The following is a 27,567-nucleotide window of genomic DNA, read 5'->3' on the forward strand; positions in this document are numbered from 1 at the left end:
CACCTCTTTTGCTGTATCCCAGAGGTTTTGATAGGCTGTCATTATTATTGTTCAAAGAATTTTTAAATTTCCATCTTTAATTAGTTGTTGACCCAACAATCAATCAGGAGCAGGTTATTTCATTCCCATGTATTTGCATGGTTTTCAGGGTTCCTTTTGGAATTGATTTCTCATTTTATTCTACTGTGGTCTGAGAGAGTACTTGATATAATTTCAATTTTCTTAGACTTGTTTTGTGGCTTATCATATGGTCTATCTTGAAGAATGTTCCATGTGCCAATGAACAGAATGTATATTCTGCAGTTGATGTGTAGAGTGTTCTGGAAATGTCTTTTAAGTCTATTTGTTCTAGGGTATAGTTTAAGTCCATTGTTTCTTTGTTGACTTTATGTCTTGATGACCTGTCTAGTGTTGTCAGTGGAATATTGAAGTCTCCCACTCTTACTGTGTTGCCATCTATCTCATTTCTTAGGTCTAGTAGTAGTTGTTTTATGAATTTGGGAGCTCCAATGTTAGGTGCATATATATTTAGGATTGTGATATTTTCCTGTTGGACTACTCCTTTTATCATTATATAATGTCTCTCTTTGTCTTTTTTTTTTGTGGCGGGTCGGGGGGAGATGGAGTCTTGCTGTCACCAGGCTGGAGTGTAGTGGTGTGATCTCCGCTCACTGCAACCTTCACCTCCAAGGTTCAAGTGATTTTCTTGCCTCAGCCTCCTGAGTAGCTGGGACTACAGGCATGCACCACCACACCCAGCTAATTTTTGTCTTTTTATTAGAGAGGGGGTTTCACCATTTTGGCTAGGACGGTCTTGATCTCTTGACCTCGGGTAATCCACCTGCCTCAGCCTCCCAAAGTGCTGGGATTACAGGCATGAGCCACTTCGCTCAGTCCCTCTTTGTCTTTTTAAACTTCTGTTGCTCTAAAGTTTGTTTTGTTTGATATAAGAATAGCTACTCCTGCTTAATTTTGGTGTCCATTTGCATGGAATATCTTTTTCCTCCCCTTTACTTTATGTGAGTCTCCTGAAGACAGCAGAAACTTGGTTGAATTCTTATCCATTCTGCCATTCTGTATCTTTTAAATGGAGCATTTAAGCCATTTACAGTCAACATTAGTATTGAGATGTGAGGCACTATTCTATTCATTATGCTATTTATTTCCTGAATACCTTTTTTTTCCCCTTTGTGTTCGTTGTATTACTGTTATTTACATCCTGTGAGATTTATGCTTTAAGAGGTTCTATTTTGGTGCATTTTGAGGATTTGTTTCAAGGTTTAGAGCTCCTTTTAGCACTTCTTATAGTGCTGGCTTGGTAGTGGCAAATTCTTAGCATTTGTCTGGAAAAGACTGAATCTTTCATTTAAGAAGCTTAGTTTTGCTGGACACAAAATTCTTGGCTGACAATTGTTTTGTTTAAGGAGGGTAAAAATAGGACCCCAATCCCTTCTAGCTTGTAGGGTTTCTGTTGAGCAGTCTGCTGTTTTCCTTTATAGATTACCTGATGCTTTTGCCTCACAGCTTTTAAGATTCTTTCCTTTGTTTAGACTTTAGATACCCTGATGACTATGTGCTTTTTTTTGATGAATTTCCCAGGTGTTATTTGAGATTCTTGTATTTGGATATTTTGATCTCTAGCACGACTGGGGAAGTTTTCCTTGATTATCCCCTCAAATATGTTTTCTGAACTTTTAGATTTCTCTTCTTCCTCAGGAACACCAATTATTCTTAGGTTTGGACATTTAACATAGTCCCAAACTTCTTGGAGGCTTTGTTTATTTTTAAAATTATTTGTCTTTGATGGATTGGGTTAATTTGAAAGCCTTGTCTTCAATCTCTGAAGTTCTTTCTTCTGCTTGTTTAATTCTATTGCTGAGACTTTCCAGTGCATTTTGCATTTCTCTAAATATGTCCTTGATTTCCAGAAGTTGTTATTGTTTTTTATTTACACTATGTATTTCACTAAAGACTTTTCCCTTATTATCCTGTATCATGTTTTTGATTTCTTTATGCTGGACTTCACCTTTCTCTGGTGTCTCCTTGATTAGCTTAATAATCAACCTTCTGAATTCTCTTTCTGGTAATTCAGAGATTTTATCTTGGTTTGGATCCACTACTGATGAGCTGTTGTGATCTTTTGGGAGTGTTAAAGAACTTTGTTTCATCATAATACCAGGATTGTTTTCTGGTTCTTTCTCATTTGCGTAGACAATGTCAGAGGGAAGGATCTAGGACTCAAGGGCTGCTGTTCAGATTCTTTTGTCCCACAGGGTGCTCCCTTGATGTGGTGTTCTCCCTCTTCCCCTAGGAGTGGGGCTTCCTGAGCTGAACTGCAGTGATTGTTTTTGTTCTTCTGGGTCTAGCCACCCAGCAGAGCTACCGGGCTCTGGGAATGGTACTGGGGAATGCCTGCAGAGTCCTGTGATGTGATCTGTCTTCAGGTCTTTCAGACGTGGATAACGGCACCTGCTCCAGTTGGAGGTTGCAGGGAAGTGAAGTGGACTCTCTTTGGTTGTATTTTTGTTTAGAGTGCTGGTTTGTGTTCGTTGGCCTCTAGCCAGGAGGTAGCGCTTTCAAGATCACATCAGCTACAATATTATAGTGAGGATGCAAACTTGCCCTAGGGACACCTGGCTAAGTATTCAGGTTTCTCAGCCAGTTGTCAGGGCCAGAGAGCTCCCAAGAGATTATGACCTTTGTCTTCAGTTACCAGAGCAAGTAGAGACAGACCCCCAGGTGGGGGCAGGGTTGGGCATGTCTGAACTCAGACTCTCCTTGGGCGAGGCTTGCTGCAGCTACTGTGGGGGATGGCAATGTGGCTCCCCAGCCAATGGAGTTATGTTCCCAGGGGGATTATGGCTGCCTCTGCTGAGTCATACAGGTCCTCAGAGGAGGTGGTAGAGAGCTGGCAGTCCCAGGGCTCACCCTGCTCCCACACAGCCTGTAGTCCCAAAGGCTGGTCTCATGCCCACCATGTCCTGCCAGTAGCACCGAGTCTATTTCCAGGCAGCGGATGACCAGGGCTGAGAACTTGCCCTAGACCATAAGTCTTCTCATTTAGAAAGCAAGCAGACTCAAGTTTTTTGGTGTCTCAAGGAGCCTGCAGCAGTGATCCAGTTCCTTCACAAGGGAGTCTGTGTGTGGATTGTCTCTACTTTCCTTGTATGTTCCTGCCACAGTTCTTGGAGCAGAAGTTCATGATGTTAGTTTCCATACATTACTCTGTCCGTCTATGTGGGAGCTGTAATCTAGTTCTACCTTCTATCCACCATCTTTTGTTTTTGTTTTGTGTTTTGAGATGGAGTTTTGCCCTTATTGCCCAGGCTGGAGTACAAGGGTGTGACCTTGGCTCACTGTAACCTCTGCCTCCTGGCTTCAGGTGATTCTCCTGCCTCGGCCTCCTGCATAGCTGGGATTACAGGCATGTGCCACCACGCCCAGCTAATTTTATATTTTTAGTAGAGATAGGGTTTCACCATGTTGATCAGGCTGGTCTCGAACTCCTGACCTCAGGTGATCTGCTCACCTCAGCCTCCCAAAGTGCTGGGATTACAGGTGTGAGCCACTGCGCCTGGCCCCTATCCACTCTCTTAATTCTTCAAAGATTAAGCAACTTTTTATGATACAATTTCTTCAAACATCATCTGTCCACCTATCCATCTACCCATTCATCCAATCACTCATTCCTTCATCATTATTGTGCATCTACATGTGCCAGGTGCTATGCTAAGCACATGAAGTCTTTGCCTTTAGGGAGTTAAGTCTAATGACGGAGTGAGACAGTAAATGGACTACTAAGTGAATATGAATTCAGGAAGGTCCATAACAGTCAGGGTGCTACAATGAGAGTCTCGGATAGAGGAACTTGGGGCAAACAGAGAACCTGACTAAAGAGGAAGCATCCGAGACTTGGTGAGCAGGACCAGGCCTGGGAAGGCAGAGGAAAGAACATCTGCTGAAGCCCTATGGCATGGAAGAGCATGGTGTGCAAGCTGTCCAAGAAAGGCCGTTGATGAATCTCCTCACACAGGGCACCACTGCCAGGGTCTGACAGGCAGACCCTGACCCAAGGACAGATGAATAAATTCACTCAGACACAGATTTTCAGTGAAAGAGTGGGCTGGGGTAACCACCACTGGCCCTGTAGGCTTTTATTTTGTGTAGATCAAAGGACAAGGGTCTTTGGATAAACACCATTATAGGGTCATTAACTTCTGCCAAGCCCCTGAGTAGAAGGCAGTTATGCACATACCAGGATGATCAAAGGTTTTCTAATGGAGGTGAGGGTCCAGGTAAATAGACCCCCACCTCCATTAGCAAACCTATTGGGAAGCCTCTTGACAATTCCTGGTATTGCCTCTATGCCCTAATGCCCTTGGGTAAGAACTGGCCGCCTCCTGCCCATTCTCTCATTTGAAGCTATGTAAACAGCCAGGCCTTCCAAGGGGGTTTTGTGACTATTTCCTATAACTATCTCTAATATTTTTCCTTTAAAATTTTTGCTACCACCCTGCCTGAACTCCCACATCTTCCCCTTGTCGGTTTTTTTTTTTTTTTTTTTGCATCTGGCTTTAATAACTGAAGAGTGCCCACGTGTGCAGCAACAGGTCCGTCAGTCGAGGACATTGCTCTTATTCCAGCTTTGCATTCTAGAATCAGAAAATAACAGGAGACAAACATGAGTATAATTAGCAACATTCTTTTCTAATCAAGGAGTGACCTTCAGGAGCAGGGGTCTATCTAGGAGAGAGATGTTCTTGCACACACTTCCATATGGCTGTTCGTTGGGTGTGTAGATCTCTGGTGTGAAGTGATTCTAAAATTTTTGTTTTAAGTTGCTTCATGTCTGCTGTCAAATTGTCAGGAAAGGTTCCCAGAGGTGTTTCACCTCATCCCAACTAAATAGTGATTGATTCCATGGAAGAGAAGTGACAGATATGTTTATGTTCCCAGTGGCAGCTTAATTGATGTTGGAATGCCAGTGCATCTTGTCACTCTCCTACATATTCCAAGGCAGCCTCGAGGGGTTGCAGATGTGCAGGAATCTACTGATCTATACCTTGCTGCAGAAGAAGTTCATTAGACACATTTCTTGCCAAATCAGTAATAGATGCTGTAGCAATGCTAGCAGTTGCCAGGATGACTGTGGCTGAGACTATAAATGCTATAGGTGTGCCTATGAATCTTTGCACGTTCCAATGTGGTAAGGGCAGAGGCACCTTGCCAATTACATGTTAAATTGACTGGTAGGAATGCCTCAGATTGTCTCCTTAATACCATGATACTAGTAATATTTAGATATATTAATTGGTGATACATGAGGTGAACCAAGCCTGTCCATGCACCTGGGTCACAAACGTGGAGTTTTGGGGTGTAATGGAAATATTAGTTCCCATATGGAAAACATATGGATGGGTAGTGCAAATCAGGCACTATCAGTGTGATTATGAATAAAGGTTATAGCATAATTCTTACTGGAATTATGTCCCATGCCAGGTGTTAAGGGAGGTACAAAGATGCCCCAGGCACCATAAGGTGTCCTGGGGTGGCATGGACTTTACTTGGGGTCTGGGATATCCCATCCCCCATTGGCCCACATCATAGGGGAACGGGCTGTGGCTACAAAACTGTGATTGACGCCATGACGGATGAAGACACCAGTAAGGTCACTCTATAAATGACCGTGGGGGCTCCAGTCTAAGATGTTATAATTGCCCAATTGGAGGCTACGGGCTTTTTCCCCATGACAGACCTCCCAGCTAAAGGGAAATTCATTACTTTCCTGGCTTTGTCCTTTAGCACAGGAAGGAATGTCTGGGAAAATGGCATTGACTACATTACTCAATTTGAGGCTACCTGCGGCTACGACTGGTAAGGCATTTCCTTTGCCATGATGTAGCCATAATAGTGTTTGAGCAGATACACAGTAAGGGTTAAAACTTTCATAACTTACACACAGTGGGAGGATAATAGAGTGATATGTAGTGTTACCTCGCACCGGTAAATCTATCCCTCCTAGCCAAGCAGTTACATTATTAAAGGTCGGGAAGGAGGTGTCTGCCCAGGTGACAGGTTGAAAGAAAGGCAGATCTAAGATAGAAGCCCAATTGAGTATAGCAGGTACAGATTGCAGACAAAGCGAGAGCATAAAAAGGATCAATACCCTATGTGAGTTGCAATGTACAACAGAGCATAGCAAGGAACAAATTATCTGGAGTGAATGGTATCTGTCTGGAGCAGGATTCACTCAGCCTCCCGTATTGTCCTTTTCAGTATCCCCCAGGTAATGTCTGGGGCATGTGTGGTTGGAGGAAGCCGCATCATCTAGGGTTGTGGGTCCTGCAGAGTCGTCATCTGAATCTCTGGTATCGGGTTGGGTCCTGACCACACCATGGTATGGTTTGATGTATTGTGCTGGAATCCAGTGAGGACCTGAGGGGGTGTGAACACAGGCATATCCTCTCCCCCATGTTAGCGGTTCATTTGGACCACATCATTCATTACTTTTACACCTTTCCATAAAACTGCAGGTTTTAGGTTTTGGGAGGTTTTAGCGAAGTGCTTTTCCATAGCTGATTGATCCATCGTCTAAATTTAAGAAACTAAGGGTAAATAAGGCTTGTACTGGTAGTATTGCAGGGTCCTTACCCATAAACCCCCTTTTGTTTTTGAGCATATTTTTAAGGATGGAGTCAGCACGTTCTACTATGGCCTGTCCTTTGGGGTTATATGAGATGCCTGTGGAATGTTAGATGTTCCATGTATGACAAAATTGTTGAAACTGTGAGCTGGCATAAGCTAGATCATTATCAGCTTTAATTTTTGTGGGCCACCCTATACATGCAAAAGTTAAAAGAATATGTTTAACAACATATCGAGCAGATTCTTAAGGAAAAGTGTGTGCACTAATTAGGTAAGAATTGGTATCAACAGAGACACATACATATCTTAGTTTACCAAATTCAGGGACTTGTGTAACATCTGTTTGCCGTAACTGATACCCTCTAGGGTTAACACCTGTTGGAGGGGAAGTGCCCATGAGCTGGCAATCTGGGCATTGTAGGATAATTTTTTTAGCTAGCTTTTGGGTAAGTTGAAATTGTGTAGCTAAGTTCCTCCAATTTTGGTGGAAAAATTGATGCAACTGGGTGGCTTGGGCAGTGATGTCATAACTTAAAGATCTGCTTGTTCATTGCCATAAGCTAATGGGCCAGGCAGGGAGCTGTGAACTTGAATATGTATGAGATAAACATAGGATGTTTGCATTGATCCAGCAATTACTGAAGCTAAAGAAATAGTGCAACTAGGGTGGGCTCAACTGAGTTCTTTATCAGAGCTGTCTCAGGGTTCTATAATAAAAATAAAGAGTTAAAAAAAAAAAAAATAGAGTAAGCAGAGTCACTGACTCTATTGATGGGCTAGGTGGAAAGTTTCCAGGGCTAGTGTAAGTGCTCCAGCCTCAGCTCTCTGAGTGCCAGTACTGATCAAGTGAGAAAATTATGTGGTTGCTACCAGACAGCCACTTCTCTGTTTGCCTAATGCTTTAACACTGCTTTCTTTGTGTAAAAATAGTTCACTCCCCCATGCCTAATGCTGTAACACTGTTTACACATAAACAGTGTTAAAGTAACACTATTTACTTTAACACTTTATGCTTTAACACTGTTTACACATAAAGTAAACAGTGTTAAAGCATTAGGCATGGGGGAGTGAACTATTTTTGTAAGTAAGATCACAGAAGTACAAGATAAGAACTGAAGGGGCTTATTAGCAGGAAGGACATAATTTGTCCAGTGTAATCAGAGTGAGCTATTTGCAGATCGTTAGATACTGGCAATACTGCTTTAAACTACCTTTTACTTAAAGGAATCCTGATGATATCAGGATCATAACCTAGCAAGTGACTGCATCCTTTGTGGCCTGAAAAGATGACTTTACCAAGTAATTGAATATAGACAGACGGTGTTTTAGTTTTAGTCTGGGTATGTAAGCAAAATCCTACTTAGAAAGCGTAGCCTAGAGGCCATCTGTCCTATTAACCCTTTTAGGGGAGTGTTCAAAACAATTGAGTAGCCTGGATCAATGCGATCTAGTTGCCTTTGAGAGATAGATTGTTCTATTTCCTCCATTTCCCTTTTTGCTGCAGGGGTTAAATATCTGGGAAAATCTAGGGCTTTACTGCCCTTTAAGATAAAAAACAGGTTTTGTAGTTTATCTGTAGATATACCTAAAGTGGGGTGGAGCCAGTTTATATCACCCAGCAATTTCTGAATAATCATTTAAGGTGTGTAAATTGTAGTATTTAACCTTTTGACTGGGAAGTTAGTACATATCCAAGATGTTTCCAAGGAAAGGACATTTGTACTTTTTCAGGTGCAATGATTAAACCTCTTAGCTGTGTATTCTTGACGACAAGAATATAAATTTAAAAGTGCTGGCCCCACTGGGCTGCCAGTAGTATATCGTCCATAAAATGAATAATTTTGCAATCAGGAAATTCTTTTCTACTGGGGAGCAAAGCCTGAGTTACATGAAACTGACAAATGGTAGAACTATTTAGCATTACTTGAGGAAACACTTTCCAATGAAATCAACAAGCTGGCCTTTCATTATTAATAGGGGGTATTGTAAATGCAAATTTTTCTCTGTCCTGTTCTGCAAGTGGAATCATATAAAAGCAGTCTTTTAAGTCAATAACAATTATAGGCCAATCTTGAGGAATCACTGAGGGAGAAGGGAACCCCTGCTGAAGAGGTTCCATAGGCTATAGATTAGCATGGCTAGATATATAATACCCAAAAGCTATTCATTAGCAATAACCAAATGTAAAGAAAATAGGAGAAAGGTTTCAGTGGAATAGCAAAACTACGTAAGACCTTTATGGGGAAAAGCAATAAACCTTTACCAAGGCCTGTGCCAGGAGATGCCCTATGAAGGGGCTTGCTTCAGCTATTTAATTGGTGACAATTCCTCCTTCATCTGGAAATTCATAGGCTTGATAAACTATCACTAGTGTTTCTAGAAGATGGTAACATGTGGCCCTAGTCATTTCATCCTACAGAGATAGTTTATTACAAGTTACAACAAAAGAAAATGTAAAAAACAAAATGTTCTGTAAAACATTGTTTTATTATGAGAAATTATACAGTGCTCTTTTTAATATTTTCATGACACAAGAGGAAACCTATTTCTCAATAAGGATCAAAGAAGAAAAGCTGGACTTGCTGTTGCCTCTAGTCCATTATCTCAAAACATGAGTGGGCTGCTTGCCTCTCTATGACAGAAAGGAGGATGTATGTGCCACTCCAACTTTTTAATCAAATGAAGGAAGCCATATGAGCAAAGGGTTGAGGAACCATGATGCTATTATTTAACATTATCTAGTATTATTTAATATTATCTATTATTCAGTGAGCCATGACTGTGCCATTGCAATCGAGCCTGGGTGACAGAGCAAGCTGCTGTCTCAAAAAAAAAAAAAAAAAAAAGATATATCCCTAATACATTTATAACCCATAAATTCAATTTAATCTCAATTAAAATTTCCAATGGCTCTTTCATGAAGTTAACAAGAACAGGGCCTTTCCCTACTAGATATCCAGTCTTAGAACAGACAAAGCAATGGAACTGTTGTGGGGCATTTTGAAGGGAGAAAACAAAGGACGAAAGATGGCCTTTAAGCTGGGAAAAATGGAAGTAAGGTTATACACACAATGGAATATTACTCAGCTTTTTAAAAAGTTCTGACACAGGCTACAACATAAGGTGGATGAATCTTGAGAACATTATGTGAAGTAAAATAAGCCAGTCATGAAAGGACAAATATTTATAATTCCACTTATGAGGTACCTTGAGTCATCAAATTCATAGAGACAAAATACATTGGTGGTTGTCAGGGGATGGGAGAATCAGGAGTTATTGTTTACTGGGTACAGAGTTTCCGTGTGTGATGATCAAAAAAGTTCTGTAGATAAATAGTGGTGATGTTTGTACAACAATGTGAATATACTTAATGCCAGTGAACTGTATGCTAAAAAAGGGTTAAGACAGTAAAGTTTATGTAATATGTATTTTATCACAATTTAAAAATTTTAAAAATATAGGAAAACATTAACTGAAGTTAAGGCAACATTTATTTAATTTCCTTATAATCATATTATCTAAGGCAGAAGTAGTGGTTACTTGGCAAGAATACACTTTCTTTTAATGTCTTCTATAGTTGAATTTTAGTTCAGAAATACATATTTCACTAGTACAAATCTGAGAGAACGTACTTGTAGCGTGGGCTCTTATTCAAGATAAATGCATTTTTGTGTCACCATGGCGTGAAACTTGATCACTGTTTCAATGGCAGGGCATGGCCAGTTGTGGCAGCTGCTCTGAAGGTCACCTGTTTTTCTGTGGCCTGGCCAAGTAGAGTAACAGTGGGTCAGAGTGAGCTCACTGGTCTCTTTAGGCTGTGTTCTGAATGATGACAGCGATACCTTGGCCACCTCCAATGCAAGCTGATCCAATGGCATACTTTCCACCTCGACGCCTGAGAAAGAAAGCAGTGACTAAAATCTATTCTAATAAAAAATTAATTAACTAAATAGAACTAATAACAATCACATTTTCACTATTCATTCTTTCTTTCACTATTCACCTCATCTGCTCAATCTTTTCCCCAGTCCTCAATATTGGTTTATAATTACAACATGGAAAGCTGAAAGTTTATCATTCAAAAATAGAAAACAGAAGAGAGAGGCACTCTAAAAAGGAGATGAATGGATTTAGGTTTAGATGACCTGAAACACATATACAAGCTTGCATATGTTATGGGAAAGGAGTGAGAAGAGGAGGTAAATTGATAAACAGAAGCAGCTGGGAAAGAAGATGAACATTCAGCTCCTTTGATTTATATGGTGTGACAGCCTCACGGCACCTTAGAAGATATGTAATTAATAAAGTTTATCCCTATGAAAGGGCAGATAATTTAGAAACTATTCATGTCCCTGTCATAAAAATTACTCTTTTAAAGTACTCCTCACTCCTAAGATGATGACTGAGAAAATTATCCAGGAATTATTTTTGTATGTGTCAATCACTCATTTCAACTCAATGAATCATTAAGTGAAATAGAGTCGCATTTCCCCTGGCCTATCAGGGAGTCGGAGTTATTTTTCAGCCTGACTTACCTGGTTTTGTTTGCAATTTTTCTGCAGAGCAAAATGTTCCAAAAATACGTAGTACCAGAAGGAGGAGCTCTTCCATCAAAACTAAAAAGTACCAAACACGCACAGAAAGCTCCTTCTGGAACCCGTGAAAATAAAAACTTAGCTCAGACCAAGTTTCATAAATGATGGCATCTAGATCAGTACTCAGTACTTTTATTTTTTCCAATATTAATTTATTTTACTCCTGTAACTGGCCCTAAAATACAAGTGCTTTAAGAACTAAGGCCTCATCATCTGCTCACGCAATGAACACATGCTGAGTGGCCACACAGTGCACAGAGACTGGACACACAGATGAAGACCTTGGTTCCTAAGTGCAGAGCCACTAACATGATAACTCTGACTCATCTATAAGGCCAGATGGAAAGCACTGCCCAAGTAGCTTGTTCCTGGTAGGAACCAGTGCAGGAAACACAAAGGAGAATGAAAAATGCTGGATTGTTCTGGGGAATCCTAAATCCATGCGTTTCTATAAAGAACAGCAAATCTGAAATGCAGCTATTTCTAGCAAGTACCTTAATTCATGAACCAGGTGTGCAGTAATTCTTGATCCAGATCCTCCCAGTGGGTGACCCGAAGCAATGGCTCCTCCATTCACATTGGTTTTACTTGGATCAAGATCCAAACTCTTCTCAACAGCCAAGTACTGGGGAGCAAAAGCTTCATTCACCTTAAAACAAAAATTAAAGCACTAATAAGGTCCAGTCCTATCAATAGCAGACTCTGCTGTTTCTTCCTATTTAAATTACCTCACAAAGTTATTTTATCTTCAATTATTCCGTATAAAGCTATCAGGTTTGAAATTGGTATATTTACTAAATAATACTTTTAGTCAAATGCATCCCTTAGAGGAAATTCTCAGTAATCACATACTAGATGCAGTAGGATACTGTAGAAAGCTCACAGGTTTTAGAACTAGATGGATGGTTCAAATATTGGCTATATCATTTGTTAGTGTGTGACCTTGTATATATTCTTTAAATTCATGTTTCTGCATGTGAAAATGTGACTGTGGTATCATGCTAAGAGTCACTGTCAAGGTTAAAGTGTCCAGTGTATTACCTGAAACATGGCAAGTACTCAGTAAGTGGCTGCTATTATTATTATTATTATTATCATTATTATGCAGTACCCAGAGCTATCCTTCCAAGAAGCTGACACACAACCAAGAATAAACCTTCAAAGGCACATACATACATAAAGGGAATGGTTAGTTACTATGTTGAAATGTGGCATAACTGAAAAGCATCATATTATTATACTTACCCAAACTGGCAATTACCTTACTTCAGGTTTATAGTACTGTATTATCTTAACTCAGGAATTTTATAGATAAGGAAATTCACTCTAAGGTAACTTTTGCAGAGTTGGGATAAAATTCAGTCTTGTGCTCTTTCCTACTATACCTTGTGGTCTCTCAAAATGGTACCTCATTTGTGCTTAGATCCACCATTATCTTTCTATTCTATACTTTGAGGCTCTGAACTGTGATCTACTAAAAGTGGAAGAGATTTAAGGATAAACCATTTGTCTGAAATCATGGTTTCCTGGGTGAGAGACTGCCATAGAGAGGAAATCACACCTGTGCCTACCTCTTCTCTATCAAGTTAAATAGACAAATTTCCTTTGTTCTGTTAGTTATTTCCCAATGCCAAGCAGCACATGCTTAATCACCTAAAATTTTCAAATACTCAAAGTGTGGAACATAAACAGTCATCTTGAAGTGTTGTTTCCACCTCTTCTTTTAATTATGCTAAATGCTTAAGACATTTTAGTTGTAATGCTAACATTTAGAAAAAAATCACTCTATCAATAAATTTAAGTTCCAGTGTCAAAAATTATGATAGGTGCATCCCAAATCAAGCTACAACTATGGTATAAAAGCCACAGATACATTTAAGGGAGAGGGCTCTATTTGGGGAGAAGGGCAAGAAACTTGTAGATTTGGCACTAGATACTGCTTTTCTATTATGTCAATTATTTTACATATATTTTTTCACTTTAATATATAAAATTAAAGCTACTTTTCTTCCACCTTATATAATATTCAACAGGCATGTTAATAGTCTAAAATATAACCAATTTTTATCAAGTACTAAGAAATTTCCAGGAATTTATACTTTAGTAGGGGAAATCAGGCAGTTTGAAAATTCAAATATAAGTAAAGGATTTTAACTAGGTAGGGAAAAGCACCAACACAAAGCATCTCATGAAGCTAATCTTCACTTAGATATACATCATTTGGAAAGGCTAACTACAATGAAATGCAAAGAGTGATAAGAGACCAAATTAAAGCCATTTATGCTATAAAAGTATGTGGTTTATTCATGTTGTAAAAAAATGAACACTTACCTCTACCAAATCCATGTCCTTAAGACTCAGTCCTGCTTTCTTCAGTGCCCCATTGATAGCAGGGACGGGACCTATAAAAGAATAAAAATATTCTATAAAAATATAGAAATAAATGTCATTTTATATTTATGTATCAAGCTTCTCCTCCTTTCCAACTAAGGAAGAAATAATGTGGCAGTTATTAGTAGCCACAAATCTTGCTACCTTGACAGCTCCTATTAAATGAGGTGACAATAAAGAGGCAGGAAAAGGGGCCAGGCATGGTGGCTCATGCCTGTAATCTCAGCACTTTGGGAGGCTGCTGTGGGAAGATCACTTGAGGCCAGGAGTTCAAGACCAGCCTGGGCAAACAACAAGACCCTGTCTTTAAAAAAGAAAATAAAAATAAAATGTAACCAAGGTGAAAAGCTATTTATACATTCAAATTGCAGATGGCAGAATTACATGAAAAGTTCTACCATAAATGGCTTTAAGATTTCAAACAGCCAAAGTAGTTATATATGGGATTTTACAGTCAGTTATATTATTAGATTATAATTGATATCAAAGAGCAAGGCAGACTGAGTGGTTTCCTGGGATCCAAGTCATATGCATTCATAGTACAGAAGTTATTGTGGCTACACTGAATTTTCAGGTCCATTTGGATAAAAGTCAAGAAATAGCAGCAGTATCTTCACATGGGCACAGAGAGATGGGAAACTATGAGGCACTTCAGGGAAGGTTTTATGAAGTAAGGTGGTGATGTTTATAACTCCAAGGGTAGGCAGAAAATTTAAAACATAATTTCTAACTTAAGAAATGCAACTCCACCTTAACAAGACTTCTGAAATAAACTTTAGCTCCCAGGTTTCTGATGATCTACTAATGAGAGTTTAGTATTGCTAAGAATTTAAGTAAATCAGTATTTTTTCCCAAAATGTAAAAAATTTGGCTAGAGATGATGATCTACTTCTCTTCTTGTTCTTGAAGAATGAAACTGCCAAAAATGTCTACAAAGAATATCTGGTATGTTCTGCTGAATGCAAGTAGTCAAATATTCTGCATCAAGTTTCACAAGTATTTTACCTTATAAAATGAAAAATCAATCTTTACAAGAAAGGCATAATGAAATCTAATATTCATTTATTTTGTCACACAGAATGCTCTTTGAACATCAAACCATGTGCTTATTGATTAGGACTATTCAGTTACTGCATTTCAATTTAAAGTGCCAGTTCCATGTGGCTACCGATTTACTACAGGATCCAATTCCAGATTCTCTTTGTCTAAAGCATGAAAATGTGAAAATGAGATGGGTAGTCAATAGTAAATCATCAGTCATCCAGCCTGGTCAGGGGATGAGGTAGCCAACAGTGGTGACAGACACATAAAAGGAAGGGTGGACAATGTTCGGACCGTTATACATACTTCCTAATTATTAGCAGAAACAACACAGCAAGCATGACACAGTATGTTCACTTTAAATCAGAATCAACTGTAACAATATGCTAGACCATAACTTGATTTTTAAAGGACTCTTCCCAGACCACTCTGTTATTTACTGGGATGAGGAAGGTTTAGTATTCTTATTAGGAAAAGGAGACCTTATTTCTAGTCTGGTTCCTGCACTAATAGCTGTGTGACTTTGTGCATCTCTCTGGGCATTAAGCTACTTATCAGTAGTACTCTGAATTGGTTTTCAATCTTTTTCTCTTTTAGCAACAGAATTCCTTCTGCATATGAAGCCAAATAATAGATAATGCCAGAACTGTTCCAGCTGAAGAGGCTCAAAATTCCACCCACCAACCTCCACCATTGCCACCCCTGAGGAGTTCCAGGGAGTGCTGTCTTTATATAGCTGTGTACTTCCTCAGAACCATTATTGTTCTCTTCAAGTCATGGCTTCCCCCTTTTTCTTGGTCTGCAGCTATTCTGCAGGGCTAAGGATTGCTATCCATTAGGTAATCATAGAACTGAGGAACCAATATTCTTATAAGTTAGATATAGTTAGCTATAATTCCCATTAGGTACTCAATAACTTATTGATCTGGGATGCTTCAAGTAGTTACCTTGTTTAATCCCATCACTATACATAAGTGACAGCCAGGCTTCTAGGTGAAGGGGGCGTCTGATACTGTGGGACACTTGGAACATTCAGCTCTGTTCCAGCCCTCAGGAAAAATGACAACCCTAACACAGTGGCATTCACTGTACTTCAGGACAAATATTCAAGCCCAGGAACAGAAGGAAGGAAAACGCTTTCTTTGCTCACTGACTATGCTAATCTATCAGAACCTATTAAATAAGGTTAAACTGAAAAAGAAGTATAAAATAACTAACCTATGTCACACAAATTTGTTTGATCATCAACAGCATCTAACTATATGAGAAAAAACAAACAAACAAACAAAAATAATCTGCTCTTGGGCCAGGGGTGGTGGCTCCCGCCTATAAGCCCAGCCACTTTGGGAGGCTGAAGTGGGTGGATCACCTGATGTCAGGAGTTTGCGACCAGCCTGGCCAACATGGAGAAACCCCATTTCTACTAAAAATACAAAAATTAGCCAGGGATGGTGGCAGGCACCTATAATCCCAGCTACTGGGGAGGCTGAGGCAGGAGAATCACTTGAACCCGGGAGATGGAGGTTGCAGGGAGCCGAGATTGCGCCACTGCACTCCAGCCTGGGTGACAGAGCAAGACTCTGTCTTGGGGGAAAAAAAAACAAAACTTCTGCTCTTGGGCTCCACTCTGGACCTACTGACACAAAATCTAAGGGTGTGGGGTTATGAGTGGACTTTGACAATCATCTGGGGTTGGGAACCACTGCTGTAGATATCAAAATAATAAATGCCATCATATCTTGCAGTTCTTGTTGACATAAATTTGAGCCACATAGTGAAAGATGACAAGATAGGAACATGCAAACTTGCTTTCTTAGGAATTCTGTACAGAGATATGTCTTCTCTGAGGGATATGGCAGCAAATATGGTTGAGTTTTAATCCCAAATCAGCATAGGTGGTTATTGTGCGAGTAGGACCTGTAGGCTTACACTGAAGGATCTCTGAGATGGCAGGTCAGTAACAGGCTATCCTCCTCCTCTCTTGGAATCCACCTCAGAAAACAATTTAGTTACTCAAAAAAGGGCTGAGCTGATAGAAAAACACTTGGCCCTATAAACAATCTGAAATCTACACCCTAGGGCAGGCTTTACCTTAGAGTGGCAGGTTATAGGTGGGATAGCTCAAAGCTACTGAGCACCAAATTTTATTTTTCCAAGTGAGGGACCTAATTTGTTCCCTGTTTCCCCAGAGAATAATGACAGGAACTATTAAAATTCAGCATCATGCATGGTTCCTAGTGTATCCAGCAAAAAGCTCTTTGTTCTACTTCTAAATCAAGTATTTTAAGCCAAGACTATACAGGTTTATAGAGTTCCAAATTTTCTCCAGCTAGTACTTTATGAATCTAAATAATTATTTATAATTATTTTGCTAATACCTGAGCAAGAGGAATATTACTTTGACTTCCCGAGACTATGCATTTAACTCACAGTGAAGAGAGCATTTGAATTCAGAGAGACTTGGATTCATACCCTGGCTGTCACTGATTTGGAACCTTACAAGACAACCTCCCTAAGCCTCAATTTTCTCATTCACCAAGATGTCTCCCTTACTGGAGATATGGGAAGACTGAATGAGGTACTTGGATTGTGTGTAAAACAACCGGCAAGATGCTACAGTACCACCTTCTCCATACAGCCTTCTCCATTTCACCCCAGGATTTCTCCTATCTCATAATTTCTTTTGTCAGGATCATGTAATTCTGTTATTTTCTGTGTTTTGATTTCTAAAATCTCAAAGGAACAATAAGATATGATTACTTTGTGTTGATTTTTTAAATCTCAAATGGACACTAAGATATGATTACTGCCTACTTGGAGTCTACACGGTCTTGGTTTTTCTATTGTGCCTAGGACAGTTCTTCATAAAGATTTTTTGTTTAAACTGATTACCAATCTTCTCTTCTCCACAGATGATCTTGGTCTGGCTACCTTTTCAGAAGATTTATCTCCAGAAATATTATAGAACCAATATGTTCTACTACAAACTTACCAATACCCATGATAGAGGGATCACATCCAGCTACGAAGTAGCCCACAATTCTTGCCAGTGGTATGAAGTTATGTTTCTTAACAGCATCTTCACTAGCTATGATAACAGCTCCAGCACCATCAGCTATCCCCTTGAAAATAAAAATACTAGATTATCTAAAAGCTAAAATAATCCAGTTAATCCAGGTTTGAACAGAGTAGTATTACTATTGGAGTAGTATTAGGAATATGGCAGTATATAGGAAGCCATTGCACAATGTGGGATACAATTAGAACTCCTTCATCTGTAGATGAAGGAGATATTTAAAGACACAGAATACACTAAAGGAAAAGGAAAAGGGTGTCAAGGAAAAACTTTTATCTAGATGTGAGTAGATGTAAGAAGTCGTCTGATGAACTGTATGCATGAGAAAAAAAAGTTTGGAAGCCAAATAATAAACCACATAGATTTCTTTCTAACATTCTGAAAACTAAGAAATCAGAAGAGTATTATATAAATATGAAAAGATTTTGTGTGGGACTGTGAAAAACCAAATTACTTGAATATGAACACTATTAGTTTAAACTAAACAACTAAAGACTGGCATAAAAAGTATTTACAAGATACTTCATGGTTATTTTGTGTTGACCACATCAGGAAGAATTCAAGCTAATCTGTGGGGATACCAACCGATGCATTCCCTGCAGTGACAGTTCCATCCTTCTTGAAGACTGGAGGAAGTTTCTGTAACTGCTCCAGGGTTGTTTGGGGCCGAGCATGCTCATCTACCTCCATTGTCTGTTTTCCTTTCTTTGTCTTTACTTCAATTGGTGCCATTTCATTATTAAAGCAGCCAGAATCATTAGCTAAAATAGTAGAAAGACTATCATAAGAATTAAAAAAATAAACATTCTTCAATTTAATTTCTGATCTACCCTTTCCTCACAGTCTGCTTTAATTTGAGTCTTTATTATTTACTTACACAACTTACCTTCCCTATTGGAGGATTTACAATACCGTCATGTGTTTATGTAGATGCATGTTGCATCTTTTAAAAATTGTATTTTTTTAACCACAATTTTTTTGATGAGGCACTGCTAAAACTGTTAGCAGCATTTGTCTGTTAGCTATAGATGTGATGTAATGGCACCAAATGGATTTAATGCCCCTTTTAAACTTCTTTTGGTGAGACGCTTAATTAAAAAGTCACCAAGTTGTCTATGCCACAAAGTAATCTAACTGAAACTTAATAGTGATAGGCAACCTGAAGAAATTATGAGAGCGATCACTAACATAATTATAAGTAAAACATCTTACCTATTTTGACCTCCACTGACAAGAATGTACTGTAGTAATCTACAGCTTCAGAAATAGGGTAATACCCACCTTAATTTTGCTATCACTTTGTAATTGGCAAAATACTCTCCTTATATGCCCTTATTTGGTTTTAAAACAACCTTATTAGATAAACAGGGAAGGCAAATATTGTTATCTCTATTTTACAGAGGTTCCGTGAATAAATGATTTGATTGAGCTTGATAACTTGTGCATGGTAGAGCTAGAAATAGAACTGATAATTCTTGACTTCTAGACCAATCCTTTTCCACAATGAACATATAACTAAAAAGCACAGATGAGCTGGATGGCATCAGCTCTATTCCACTTTTCCTTCTCAAATGCTAAGATGGACTTTATTCACATTGCTTCAAGCATTTAATATTCCTAAATAAGAGTTTCCACTTGCTTTAACGTTTAATTTTTAAAATATCGCATTTTTTCAACTTGCTGCACTGATAAAACAACTGCTATCATGTTGCCTGTTTTTGGACTGGCTCTAGCAACCTGCTGTGCTACACCAGGGCACTCTAGAGTCTTGGACTAGTTCTAAGTCTGAGTCAGGTGCAATGATTCTTAATTAGGAGTAGGAGAAGGAAAGCATAAAAGACCCAGTGGGTCTTTCCAAACACACTACCGCTTCTTGTGATTATGATACAGCTTGTGGGAGAGGACATCCTCTCTATTCCAGTTGTCATAGTGAGTTATCACCTCTGACAGAGTGTATCATTCCTCAGCATGTTCTACTGACAACGGGGCCAGTTCAGCACAAAATTCAAGGGTCCATCTAGGGCCAAGTAGCAATACAACTTTTTAAGTAGCGTTAACTTTTTCAAAAAAGAAATTTCTAGTTAATTTTGCAATAATTAATAAAGTAGCTGATCACCTAAAAACAAAGGAATAATGAAAAGATGACGTAAAAATTCTTAAAGGTGTGATTTGTAAATATATAACCATAATAGAAATAAAAATATTTCCTATATTCTATAAATATTGATATTTTCCAGTTTCACTCACCAGCTTTCCATCTCTGCTGCGACTGCAGAGCATATTTGTCACATTCTTCTCTGCTTATTTTGTATTTCACAGCAAGATTCTCTGCAGTAATTGCCATGGGGAGTTTTATATGCTGATCTGTTAATACCACCCACAAATAATCTTCCAGCTAAAGACATTAATAAAGTGATTTGTTAAGGCATTAGTTTTAAAGAGTAATGTGTTATAATTTCTTTATACAATCGACACTTCCAATAAACAAAATTAAGACTTTCTCATAAACATTTGCTATTACTATTCATATTCAGTTCTGGGATTTTTTTTTTTTTTAAATGCAATGTTTTTGAAAACATTCAATGTCACACAATAAAATGCACACATTCTCTGCCCCTCTCTAAATGTGGGGGTCTAAGGACAGGCAACAGGACTTGATGTGTATGATGAGATCACAGAAATTATCTTACCTTCAAAAATTAAAGCCTCAAGGTCATATTTTGTAGAAAACCTGACAAGGAGTCTTCATGCAATGTTTTCTTGTAACCACCTGTGTAAACCAGCTCTGACTCTTTAATAAAGAGTATATCTGTGTTTCTTTTTCATCCTGTGCCTCAGTGACAGGAATAGTTCATTCTAACAGTTACTATGCAGCTGAAAAGAACTTGGGACAGGCTCCCAGAGTTACAGAAAGGTTGTTAATTATTATTTAAGTCTTTGGGAAGTGTGCCCCATTTTGCTGCCTCATCGACATTTGACTCACTGACCTGTCTTTGTAAAGGATTTCTCAAATGTGTTTGGTGGCTAAAATACTCATAGATTCTCTTTTCCTTTCAATTTCCAAAAAGGCCAGGTGAGAAACTGAGTGAACAGTGTAAGTCAAACATTGCTATTGAAAATGCTAAAAAATATAAAATGTCAGTAACCCTTTCACATGGGAATGAGAAGAAAACTTTATTTCATTCTCAAGTTGTAGCTCTCAAAGATAAAATAATCAGTATTTGTTTGATTTGGGACAATATAATCTGTATTCAAAGATAAAGTTTTCTGTGAAGAAGAAGAAATCTATTCTGAGATTGAGAAACAAAACTTCCATAAGTCATGTGGAAGATTTAATTATTCAGATGACTAATTGTTTAAAGAGATTACTTCACTTTTTTGCCTATCTTTTTAATCCACTTCTTCCCTTCTTCCATCTCTCCCATGCCTATGGCCCCTTACACAGGATAATTACGCTACTAAAGGTCTGCTGAGATAGAATCTAATTTCATATGGGTTAAAATGTCAAAACTAACAACCGAAATAGAGTTTTGAAGTAGTTTACAAGCTGGGCGTGGTGGCTGATGCCTGTAATCCAAGCACTTTGGAGGCCAAGGCGGGTGGATCACCTGAGGTTGGGAGTTCAAGACCAGCCTGACCAACATGGTGAAACCCCGTCTTTTAAAAAAAAAAAAAAAAAAATAGTTTACAAACTTCAGATCAATCAAATCTTGCCAATCCTCATCAACAAAACTGGTTTCAAAATTAGTTTTCTTTCCCATAAAAGGTATGTTATTAAAATTACTTATATAATGCTAATAAGAGCTAATTATTTAAAGTTTTTATGGTTCCAACCTTGGTATCTGATCCAAGCTTGGTTCCAAAACGCACACTTCTGACACAGTAGGGAGCTTGGCTCATGCTTTCAGTTCCTCCACATAAAACAACTTCAGCTTCTTTCACACAAATTTCCTATTTAAAAACAAACAATAAAAACTCCTTTTACCATACCCAAACAATGTATTAAGAAACACACTGATTTTACAAATTAATGGTAATTCTAACAAATATTTTGCCCTAGCTTACAGTGTTTCAAAAGGAAATGCTAAAGGTTTCAATCATGTTTGCCTGGGTAACAGACCCCACCTACATTTGGCTAAGAATATTAATTCTTAACACAATATAAATCTTGAAAATCAGCAAAGATATTAATGTCTCACATAAATGTACAACAGATAATAAAGGATAAACCCTTTAAAAAGGCAAAAGAAGCACTTTGGGAGGCCAAGGTGGGCGGATTACAAGGTCAAGAAATCGAGACCATCCTGGCCAACATGGTGAAACCCCATCTCTACTAAAAAATACAAAAATTGGCTGGGCGTGGTGGTGCACGCCCTGTAGTCCCAGCTACTCGGGAGGCTGAGGCAGAATTGCTTGAACTCCTGAGGCAGAGGTTGCAGTGAGGTGAGATTGCGCCACTGCACTCCAGCCTGGTGCCTGGTGACAGAGCCAGACTGTCTCAAAAAAAAAAAAAAAAAAAAAAAAAAAGGCAAGAGAAAAATTTATCCCATTAATAGATATTTAATAGATACATATCCCAGATATTTACAAGAACTAGTTCAATCTAGATGGCTCATAAAAAGGAAGTCATTTCAGTCTTCTAGCACTTTCCACTGTTTGTCTTTCTCAGAAAAGCAGCAAAAAATGAGCTTCTAAGAACCTGATAGTTCTTAAAATTATTACTAGGAAAACTGAGGTCACTATTTAAGATAATATTGTTATAGAAAAAAATTAATGTAAAAACAGTTTATTCATTAAAATACACCTCTGGCTCTTATTTTGTTTATAATAAAATGAAGACTTTTACAAATAAAATTGGATTTCACTGTACTCTCTTCCCCTGTGCTCAAAGAAACAAATGTATTTAACCAACTGTCCTTTAAAAAGGTCAATCTAAGTTTGTACTTCTACTAACAGCATAATTCACTTCCTTTGCAATAAAACACATTTCCTTATCTCCTAAATTCTTGAGCTCTCCTGCTTGCCTCAGTCTTTATTCAGTGCCTCACAGGTAACTCTCACAGACCTGGGTTCAAATTCTATGACTCAGTAAACTCAATGGCTTTAATAATCAGTTTTCTTGCCTGTAAAATGGGAATAATAACAAGTTCTTGGTTCACAGGATGGCTGTAAGATTAAATGAGATACTGAATGTAAATCTAGCAGGGTGCCTAGATTTACAAAGAAGTTCTCAAAAAGAATGATGAACATACTAACTTTAAAAAACATTGTAGGAGGGCCAGGCGCAGCGGCTCTCACCTGTAATCCCAGCACTTTGGGAAGCCAAGGTGGGCGGACCACTTGCGGTCAGGAGTTCAAGACAATCCTGACCAACATGGAGAAACCCATCTCTACTAATAATATGAAATTAGCAGGGCATGGTGGCACATGCCTGTAATCTCAACTACTCAGAAGGCTGAGGCAGGAGAATCGCTTGAATCTAGGAGGTAGAGGTTGCAGTGAGCTGAGACCACACCAGTGCACTCCAGCCTGGGCAACAAGAGTAAAACTCCGCCTCAAAAAATAAATATTAGTAAAGTATGTGTAATACTTACCATTTTAACCATTTTTAAGTATACAGTTCAGTGGCATTAAGTGCATTCATACTGTGATGCAACCATCCATCTCAGAACCATCCATCTCCAGAACACTTTTCATCTTGCCAAACAAACTCTATATCCATTAAACACTAACTTTCCCTTACCAGACCCTGGAAACACCATTCTACTTTCTGTCTCTATGAATTTGACTACTCTGGGTATCTCAAAGAAGTAGAAACATAAAGTATTTGTCCTTTTGTGACAGGCTTATTCCACTTTCAGGTTCATTATTAGGTTTTTTTTTTTTTTTTTTTTTCCCGGAGACAGGGTCTCACTCTGTTGCCCATGGCTGGAATGTACCATGGCTGGAATGTAATGGTATGATTTTGGTTCACTTGACCTCCAGAGCTCAAGCAATCCTCCCAGCTCAGCCTCCCAAGTAGCTGGGACTACAGATATGTACCACCACCCAGCTAATCAAAAAACATTTTTTTGTAGAGATGAGGTCTCACTATATTCTCAGGCTAGTCTCAAATTCCTGGGCTCAAGTGATCCTCCTTCTTAGCTTTTAAGAAACTATTTTCTTCCCGTGAATATTTTTTCTAAGAAAAATCAAATGTTGACTTCTAATCAGCATTATAAGATAAGCTACAGTGCTAGGACATTTCTTCTAATACTTACTAACAATTTTCAGAGAATTAAAAATATTGTCCATACCTGACATCCATTCACAATGGACTGAAACCCAGAACCACAAAGCCTATTAATTGTGAGAGCTGGGATCTCCTTTGGGATTCCCACACGTAAACCAACATGCCTTGCCAAATACGGAGCATCTGAAGAACTCTGAACAGAGAAGGAAAAGAAAAATAATTTCCTCTATAAATCTAGGAATTAAAAATAAGCATAAAATAACGTGGAAATGTTGGCAATCTATCAAAAATGATAAACTATGTGGCTCTAAGCTAGGACAAAATGCATCTAAGTACAGCATATACCTAATAAGTGTTTATGATCTGAATAAAAACTGTAATTTAGTCAATTGGGTTTTTTCCTATTTTTTTTATTGTGGTAAAATACACATAAAATTTACCATTGTAACCATTTTTAAGTGTATATAGTTCAATGGTATTACTGAAACACATTCATAATGTTGTGTAACCACAGTCAACTATTTTTCAAATATATTAAAGATGATTGCTTCTTAGAGAAATCCCATTAAGTCCTTAATATAAGACAGAAATTAATAACAGAGTTGTTTAAAAATGGAATAGGCTATCCTACAGTAGTGTGCTCCTTAATAGAGGAAGTATCTGGGGCTGTGGTTCTCAACCTTGGTTGCAGGCTGGAATAACCTAGGAGGCTTTATTAACATATTCATGTTCAAGTTCCTAAGCAAATCAATTAAACTAGAAAGGTGAAACTAGTGGGGCCTGGGCATCAGTAGTTTTAAAAAGCATCCTAAGTAATTCTAATGTAAAACAGGCTGAGGACTGTATACTGAGGGAGAAGACAGATGAATGACTGGTCAGGAGAGTAAGAGGTAGGACTAGACCACCACTCATCAAACTTTAAATGCATACCAGGGCATCTTGTTATAATAAAATATAGGTTCTGAATCAACAGGTCTAGGTCTGCCTGAGATTCTGCATTTCTAACCATTTCGCAGGTGAAGCTGATGTTGCTAGTCCAAGGATCACACTTTGAGTTAAAAAAATGACTTAAAAAAATCCCCCAGTAACAACTAAAAACATTAACAGCCTGTATTGTAGCAAGAGCAAAAGCATAGTTGACAAAATATAAAAAATTGGTCCATCAAGGTACAGGATTTTAGGATGTTCATTGTGCTATTCTTTTAACTTCTGTTTAGGTTTCAAGTTTTTCCAAATAAAATTCAACAAATTCAGCATATTTATAAGTTAAGGGTTTTGAATACAGATGGAATTGGGAGGAACTCAGTGTAACGTCAATTAATCCACTAATTAAATGTTTCATTTGTTGACTGAGATGAAATTATCTTATTTTACAAATTAATGTCATTAAAAAAATTACTGGCTAATGGATATTCTTTTGCCAAGGTTTGTCAATAATACATCACACCATATCAACAGAATTAAAAAATGTACATGATCATCTCAGTCAACACAGAAAAAGCATTTGACAAAATCCAACACCATTTCATGACAAAAACATTGAACAAACTAGGAACAGATAGCAACTTTCTCAATCTGACAAAGGGAATCTATAAAAAACTCACAGCTATCATCATATGTAAAGGTGAAAGGTTGCATGCTTTCCCCCTATAATCAGGAATAAGACAAAGATATCCGTTTCTTTTAATTCTATTCAACATTGGAGATTCTAGCCAGGGCAATTAGGGAAGAAAAAGAAAAAAAAGTAATCCAGATTGAATTTCATTGTTTCCTAAGAATAAAGTAAAACTCATTTGTTCCAAGTGATATTTAATAATATTAAACTCAATTAGAAAACCAGCTTTGTGGTATTTGTAAAATGTTATTCTGTTCTCTCTTAACCATAAAGGCCTAACTCAAAATATTTATCTGTTAAGCACTTAACATCCTTACAAGAAAACTCTATGTTGGCCTGACAAACTTAATGCAACACTGTCTTTAGGATCACAGACACAAACACAATGAAACTGATACTATTTATAGTGACTTTGTGTTACAAAGTTTGAGAGAATCCATGCTGGGAAAAAACAGAATTGTAGAAGGAAAAAAGCTCCTTTAAAATACATTCTAGAAAACACAAACCCCAAAGGTATCCCATTTCTTTTGTATCTGTTCTAACGCCTTCTTAGGTCAGAGGTAAAAGTTATAAGATTAAAAAAAAGATAATATCAAAAATTCTTTATGAAAATATTGTAGGTTCAACACATGTAACTGCAAGGAAAAAAGTCCCTGACACCTTTAAATATAGATATCATAAATATGTTTGTGTAGATAGATATATAAGATTGTGTGTGTGTATGTGTGTGTGTGTGTGTGTATGTGTCTTATCTCTTTTAATAGATTATTACCTCCTTTTGGTACACCTTGGGTACCACAGCACCTATAATGGCCTCTAACTAGGTATCCAATAAATGTTTGTATACTTTAAAGGAATTCTGAACTTTCAATTACCTGCATATGAATGATTGATTTTGTACATCACACATAGCAAGACAGAAGGTAAAGAAGCATCTTATTTCTTACAACAAACACTGAACAAGCTCCTACAATGTGTAAGAAAATTTGGGGAGGTGTGCTGTATTGCTTGTGTTTACTACGGTGCCATATAGAGAAAATCAAGTAACTTCACGTAAGCCAAGGAAGTCAATCTGCTATTTAGGAAGCACTGAAATGTATCCCATGTCAGACGGACATACAGTTTCCAGAACATATGATGCTTTGAATTATTTATGCCATTGATTCTGGAGTCAGAGAATTACTCAAATTATAAATTTGAGTGATTTGTAACTAAAGTATGTAACTATTATTAACTTATAACAGAGTTGTTTAATGATATGTTAAAGGAATTACTTTTAGAATCTGATAAAAGAAGCAGTAGGAGTGAACACCTTCCTTTGCCCTACTAACCTGCAAGACATTGCCTATAATCACACTGTCAACAGTTTCAGGTGAGACTTTGCCAGCAGACAAGGCAGCCTTGGCAGCAAATTCAGACAAGTCGGTAGCAGTAAAGTCTTTCAGAAGACCTCCGTAAGCTCCAAAGGGCGTTCGCTTAGCAGCAATGACAAACACACCTATTGCAACAAGGAGAGAGTTATAAATAATCAGAGATTAGTAAATACCTCTAAATGCTTCAGATAATCTCACTGTGAAACCTTACACAATTTTAAGTTAGATCATGGAGATTTCTGTCATGCAGTAATACCTAGAACAAGTCACACCCATGGAAGCAGAGTCTTAAGGATTGCCAGTTTGATCATTACCTACATGCAGGTACCAAGAACTGCACTGCATGCTGTGATGTAAAGCCATTCTGGTTAGACAACTTTCTTGTTCTCTGATACTTCACAATGCTAGAAACATTTGTTGAGAACTAAAATCCTTCTATGTGCTGAAGTATATTGCCTAGTATTAGAATAAAAGAATCTCCAAAGGTGCCTCAGCGTTGTCTGAGGTCAACCATTCACCCTATACGAACTACCTCTAAAAATTCCTGACAAAATATTATCTCTAAACCTCTGCCAGAAAACTTTCAGTAAGGCAGCATA

General features: G+C 38.1%; 1 protein-coding gene across 1 annotated transcript in view; it reads right to left on the reverse strand.

The window, feature by feature from the left end:
• Nucleotides 1-10,118: 10,118 nt before the first annotated feature.
• The window catches only part of ACAA2 (acetyl-CoA acyltransferase 2), a 29,004-nt gene continuing 11,555 nt past the window's right edge, over nt 10,119-27,567 (reverse strand). Inside the window, exons 2-10 of the mRNA XM_032259431.1 lie at nt 26,927-27,093; nt 24,045-24,173; nt 21,583-21,699; nt 19,996-20,143; nt 18,334-18,509; nt 17,665-17,794; nt 13,572-13,642; nt 11,735-11,889; nt 10,119-10,540 (exon numbers count right to left, since the gene is read on the reverse strand). Coding sequence (XP_032115322.1) covers nt 10,456-10,540; nt 11,735-11,889; nt 13,572-13,642; nt 17,665-17,794; nt 18,334-18,509; nt 19,996-20,143; nt 21,583-21,699; nt 24,045-24,173; nt 26,927-27,093 — 1,178 coding nt within the window. The 3' untranslated portion in view covers nt 10,119-10,455. The remainder of the gene's footprint in view (nt 10,541-11,734; nt 11,890-13,571; nt 13,643-17,664; nt 17,795-18,333; nt 18,510-19,995; nt 20,144-21,582; nt 21,700-24,044; nt 24,174-26,926; nt 27,094-27,567) is intronic.

Source organism: Sapajus apella, unplaced genomic scaffold, assembly GCF_009761245.1.
Source record: "Sapajus apella isolate SASKATOON/1434 unplaced genomic scaffold, GSC_monkey_1.0 scaffold109, whole genome shotgun sequence".
Classification (NCBI taxonomy): Eukaryota; Metazoa; Chordata; class Mammalia; order Primates; family Cebidae; genus Sapajus; species Sapajus apella.